Below are 6,580 nucleotides of genomic sequence, written 5' to 3'. Positions count from 1 at the left end.
ACAATATTGTATGCATTCTCTATTTCTTTTAATGGGCAACCTTCCCTCTTCTATTACCCCAAGTCAAACAACAGCTGTTCCAAACTGATAAGGTTTAGATGAGACTCTCTTAATTGAGAAATGCCTAGTTATTATCAGTGAATTAGTGAAAATCACCTCAGTGTCATACCAAATAAATTACATTCAAATTTTATTTCAGGAGGCAATTTCCCCACCAGCTTAAAAAGCAGACTTAATTTTTCAGAGACAGGATCTGACCACAGACATTGTTGAAACTGGCTTCATATAATATAAACATTTAAAATCCAGTGTGAACTTCTTAAATAGCTAAGTTAGCATAGCATGTTTTCAGGGACTCTCTAGCTTTGCAGATGCACATTATAATGCCTGTGTTTGATTCACAGGGAGTTGATTGCTGGTCTCCACCACAAGGTTTCTGTTATCCTTATAGATTCCGGTTCATTGTGCTCTAATTATGATGAATGAGTTTGGAGTCTTAGATAACGTTAGAATATTTTAACCTTTCTAATTATGAATTTAATGGAGGTAACTAAGAGAAAGCATTCAGTTTTAGGGTCATATTCTTTCCATCCCTAGCCCTTTAGGCTATGGAAGTCCAAGTACGTATCTATCAAAAACATGAATAGGCTCCGTGTTTATTAAGGGTGACTTAGCTGTGGCGGACTGTTGTGAACTTGCACTCATACTTTGTATCTCATGTAAGTTAGTGGCTAGAGAGGAGAACTGTGTAGTACCCAGGGCTCTGGACTCAAACTGCCTGGTTCAAATTCCATTTCTGCTACTGTTTTTGTGACCTTGACTAAGATAAATGTCAACTAATGTTTTTTTTTTTTTTGCCATGCTGCATGGCATGTGGGATTTTGGTTCCCTGGTCAGGGATCAAACCCATGCCCCCTGCATTGGAAGGGTAGAGTCTTAACCACTGGATTGCCAGGGAAATCACTGATCTTGACTAAGAAAAAATTTCTCTTGAGTATTACCTACCTCATGGGATTGATATAAGAATTAAATAGCATACTAATTAGAAGCTTAAAAAATTTAAAATTTTAGCATACCTGATAATAGTTCAATGATCTTAGTTACTCGTTCACTAAATGGGTTATGCTGCTGCTGCTGCGTCGCTTCAGTCGTGTCCGACTCTGTGCGACCCCATAGACGGCAACCCACCAGGCTCCCCCGTCCCTGGGATTCTCTAGGCAAGAACACTGGAGTGGGTTGCCATTTCCTTCTCCAATGCGTGAAAGTGAAAAGTCAAAGTGAAGTCGCTCAGTTGTGTCCAACTCTTCACGACCCCATGGACTGCAGCCTACCAGGCTCCTCCGTCCATAGGATTTTCCAGGCAAGAGTACTGGAGTGGGTTGCCATTGCCTTCTCCGAAATGGGTTATAAGAGCACAGAAAGCCCAAGATGGTCATCCATAGAGCCCAACTTTTATGAAGGGCAGTCCTCCTGTGTGTTTATTTTTTATGTTAATACAAATTCTTACTTTATTGAACTTTATTTATTTGCATATAATAAAAGGTGCATATTTTAAATGTGCAGTTCAGTGAGTGCTGGCAAATATGTTTGGTATATTTGTGGATTTAATAAAGCAGGCTCTAGAACATCTTTATTTTCCTCAAAAGTTCTTTGTTGGTCCTTTGTAAATTTTGATATGATTTCTATCACTGAAGTAAAAGAAAATTTCCTAAAATAAAGGTCATTTTTATTTTATTTTATTTTTTTTTAAGGTCATTTTTAAAGCAAGAATTTTTACTTTTTTTTAAACAGGAGTTTACCAGAAAAAATGGCATATTTCGTTTCTTCTCTCAATAAAATTTCAATGTTTCAAACATATGCAGGTATGTGACCTTTCTGTGTGAGGGGAAGGCAGGGGAAGAGAAGGGCATATACTTTATTTCATCAAATCAAATACAACAATGATTGTAAAGTGTACTGTATTATTTTATGTAGTTCTAAGAACAAAAAAACACCCAAGATAAGGATTGTACTAGGAAGCCCTGACATTAAGCCAGGATCTACAAAAAGCCAGGATCTGTAGCCAAAAACTACATTTCTGGTGTCAGGTTGATTGAGAAATAAACTTATCTCACTAAAAGAGACAGCAGGGAAACATGCGTCTCAACTTGGGATGTTGATCAAGGAAGGAAAAAAAATCTCTGCTGTCAATTTAAACCCACAAACCAGCACTCTCGGGGATTTATGCTTTCACTGTGGTCCAAAAAATTCCTCAAGGAGAATATAATTTATCTCAATTTAAAGAGATCTCAGTGCCGGGCCTGGGGTGATTCAGACGTGAAAGATGTTCAAAAATGAAAAAAATATGTGTCTTGGAATCAACCAAATATGATCTATCCTGTTTTTTTCTGGAAACATACTGTGAAACTTACGTGAAAATGTTAGTTGTGTCCAACTTTTGCGATCCCACGGACTGTAGCCTCCCAGGCTCCTCTGTCTATGGGATTCTCCAGGCAAGGATACCAGAGTGGGTTGCTATTCCCTTCTCCAAAGGGTCTTTCCGACCCAAGGATGGAACCCAGGTCTCCTGCATTGCAGGCATATTCTTTACCGTCTAGGCTACAGAAGTCTGTTTTATTCAATGTGAAACTCCTATGGAAAAATACATAGAACTTTGATAGAATGAACTAATAAGAGTAAATTTTAAAAAGAATGTACCTTGTATCATTACTGGTCTATTTTACCAGTATATCTAAGCCTCTTATATACAAAGCTGCAAGCATTCCAGTCATAGTTAATGTATTAGTATGTGAGAAAAATATAAGATGTTGGTCCGTAAATATAAGAAAGATTTCATTTTTAAAGAGCATAGGGAAGAGGCTGTTCTCTTGCTTTCTTGTTTTCTTTTGGAAGCAAACATCTATGCTTAGCCCAGGCTTTCCTTGTTCTCTGGATCCTTCCATTACCAGTGTCTGTTTGGTACCAGTTACCACTTACCCTTGGTCCCCAGGAGATGCAGGTCTGTGTGAAAGCCATGTTTATTGTCCTCTTTGCAAGACTGCATCAGAGACAAAAGAACGAAACACCTGCTTCATTCCTTTGGTAATCCATTACCTTCGCTGTGTTATTTGCTATGTCTAGGGAATTTGGAAAATTTGTAAAAGACAAACGTTTACGTTTATGTGGAATGTTCATGACATTTTATTTCTTGTCCTTCCCCTCCCCATCCCAGAGATTACTAGGATTTCACCTTCACAAGGAAGCACTCAAGGCGGCACTTGGCTAACAATCAGTGGACGGTTCTTTGATCAGACAGATTTCCCAGTCCGAGTTTTAGTTGGAGGTATTTTTCATGATTTTTTAATAAAAGAATGAATACTTCCTTTAATTATTTCTGTGAAAAATAGTAGTTGTGCTCAATTAATGTATTAATTTAAGAACTGGTATTTCCAGATGGGCATTTGGTCCTGGAGCTTGATGCTTTTCCCACTGCAATTTTCCAGTGAGGACTGCTCCTTGCAGCCTTATGTGACCAGGATTTGGGCTCTGAGGTCAGCACTGAAGGGCATTGCACAGCAGCATCATGGCTGCCATCAACAAATTGCTCGCCACGCTAAAGACACACATAACCTCTATTTAATAGACTTTCAAATTACCTCTCTGAACTGTTACTATTTCTTAATGGGTTAGATAATTACAGGGAAATTTAAAATGGCATTTCGGGAGACTCCTCATCCCTTTGTCATATACTCTGTCTTGTCTGGACATCAGTAATTACAGATTGTTTTGGCCTTAGAAAAAGCATTAATTGATTCACAAAATGTACATTGGGCTTGATTCCCTGGATGTGCGTCACTTTCATATGTCTGGTTCAGATCTGCTCAAAGGTAGGGAGCTAGGCAACTCAAATGGGAAGTTGGGAATGAATGTATAATGGGGATCTTCTCACTGAGTTAAAATGACCTTACCTACCTTGATGGACAAAGAACAGGACGTCTGTCCAAGTACCTGGCATGTAATTTTTCTGATCAAGCCTTCTGCTCAGATGATTTCTGCTTTTAAGGAATCTGCTGATGAGCTAGCCAAAATGTGATTTCAAGAAAAGAAATTCACAGAAAGCAATCCTGTGTAGCATTCATAGGACATCTTTCCTATCCCATGAATTCTTCCTGGCCACCTGCATAGGCCAAAAAATTTTAACATTTCATATAATATATTATTCTGTTTTACTATCTTTTAAAATATTAAAAACAGGAACATAATTTTGAATTTGTATGTTTTACATCTGACATTATGATACAGCTGATATACAAAGATTACATGTTAAGTTTTTTTAATAGTATTTCTTTGCCATTAAAGTGCAGGCAGATTTGAGATTCTGAATCCTCAATAATTTCTTGAAAATCATTGGTTTTTGTATCTTTCCTTTGCTCCAACAAAAATGAGTTAAGTTGGTTTAAAATATTGTTAAAATGTACTGTTTTATAGTTCAGTGACTTTGTATCCACAAAGCATTCAAATAGTGAAAGGTTGTATTGAAGTATACATTTTCCAGGCCACCAAACAAAACTTGGTAAAGATGCTTTCCTCCGTTTCCCTTACTTCTGTATTCATGGATTATTTCCATGTCAATAAATAGTTAATGAGGGTCGACCTTTCATGAAGCACTGTGAGGAGCACTTGGGAGTCTAAAATGTACACTCTTACTCAAGTCTATTTGTGCTTATGTATTACGATAATCGTTCTTATTTAAAACCTTGTCTGTTTTGGTTTCCATCTGTCTGTGACATAAATTATTATAAATTTATTTTAAAATTATTGTCCTTTTTGTTTTTATTTTAAAAACTTGAACAAAACCACTATTATCCTAAGAAGACTGGAATCATCTACTTTTGTAAATTTTAAACATGACTGATTTATTCCAAAACTTTTCTCCAGGGAACAAAACATATAAGGCTTCACTTTGGACCCAGATAAAATAGTTTACAGTGACATCATTTTATCAAACTTTTAACTTTGTTTCTCAGAAATTATGAAATATTCTAACTCAGATTTGTGAGATTTTGCCAGCAAAGTGTTGCCCTGTGGAAGTACAACTAAAGTACAATTAATGAGTGATAAGCTTTGATGGAGAACATGTAAAGGAAATGAAGACCCTTCAGCTTCGTCTCTTGCTTGTGCGTCTTGGTTCTAATTGAAAAAGCACTCCAAGTTAGGCTGGTGTGATTTGCATTCTGAAGCTCTGTAGTAATGGCTCTGCCCTTGCTTCTCTGTAGGTCAAGCCTGTCATATTTTGAATGTCACAGAAAATAGCATATGTTGCAAGACACCCCCTAAACCTGATATTCTCAGAACTATATATCCAGGTAAGTCACCATTGGAGAGAAAGACCATTTCTATATTTGCATAAGAGGAATATTACTGACAGATATCTATAGTGTCTTAGTCTGTTCAGGCTGCTATAACAAAACATCATAGACTGAGTAGCTTATAAACACCATTGATTTCTCAAGATTCTGGAGGCTAGGAATCCAAGATCATGGCCCTGGCAGATTAGGTATCTGATGAGAACCTGTTCCTCATAGATGAGGCATTCGAAGGGGTATGGTGCTCTGTGGGGTCTCTCATAAGGACACTAATCCCATTCATGAGGGCTCTACTCCCATGGCCTGAACACTCCCCACAGGCCACACCTCCTAATACCATCACATTGGGCATTAGGTTTCACTAGGTTTCAACATTTTAGTTTTGAGGGGACCCAAACATTCAGCCCATAACATAGTAACAAAAAATACTATTTGAGCTTTTTACAATTTGTAGTGAGAATGATAATAAATTTCTTCCTAGTTTTTCTTTTCTTTTTATTTCTGGATTAGGAAATATTTCTATTCAATTAGTTGAATCAAGGCTATACCAGTGGAGGTAAACTTGGCCTAAATTTCTCAGACACCCTGTGAAAGCTCTTTTGATAGAGTATGAAGGTACTTTTATTTCAAATCAAATGATTGTTACTAAATGTTGGTACAGGCTAATGGAAACATTTTAAATGCTTTTTTCCTAGTGAAAAAATAAATCAGTTCAGTTCAGTCACTCAGTCGTGTCCGACTCTTTGCAACCGCATGGACCGCAGCATGCCTGGCTTCGCTGTCCATCACCAGCTCCTGGAGCTTGCTCAAACTCATGTCCTTTAAGTCAGTGATTCCATCCAACCATCTCATCCTCTGTCATCCCCTTCTCCTCCCACCTTCAATCTTTCCCAGCATCAGGGTCTTTTCCAATGAGTCAGCTATTTACATCAGGGGGGAAAAGTATTGGAGTTTCAGCTTCAGCATCAGTCCTTCCAATGAATATTCAGGACTGATCTCCTTTAGGATGGACTGGTTGGATCTCCTTGCAGTCCAAGGGACTCTCAAGAGTCTTCTCCAACACCACAGTTCAAAAGCATCAATTCTTTGGGGCTCAGCTTTCTTTATAGTCCAACTTTCACATCTACACATGACTACTGGAAAAACCATAGCTTTGACTAGACGGACCTTTGTTGGCAAAGTAATGTCTTTGCTTTTTAGTATGCTGTCTAGGTTGGTCATAGCTTTTCTTCCAA

At 37.8% G+C, this 6,580-nt stretch overlaps 1 protein-coding gene across 1 annotated transcript in view; it reads left to right on the top strand.

The window, feature by feature from the left end:
* Positions 1-6,580, top strand: part of PKHD1L1 (polycystic kidney and hepatic disease 1 (autosomal recessive)-like 1) — a 180,730-nt gene that overhangs the window by 29,907 nt on the left and 144,243 nt on the right. Inside the window, exons 10-12 of the mRNA XM_010863452.1 lie at positions 1,792-1,862; positions 3,212-3,322; positions 5,256-5,345. Of these exons, the coding sequence (XP_010861754.1) occupies positions 1,792-1,862; positions 3,212-3,322; positions 5,256-5,345 (272 nt within the window). The remainder of the gene's footprint in view (positions 1-1,791; positions 1,863-3,211; positions 3,323-5,255; positions 5,346-6,580) is intronic.

Source organism: Bison bison, unplaced genomic scaffold, assembly GCF_000754665.1.
Source record: "Bison bison bison isolate TAMUID 2011002044 unplaced genomic scaffold, Bison_UMD1.0 scf7180017864491, whole genome shotgun sequence".
NCBI lineage: Eukaryota > Metazoa > Chordata > Mammalia > Artiodactyla > Bovidae > Bison > Bison bison.
Note: the sequence above shows the minus strand (reverse complement) of the source record. Positions and strands in the feature narration are given on the sequence as shown.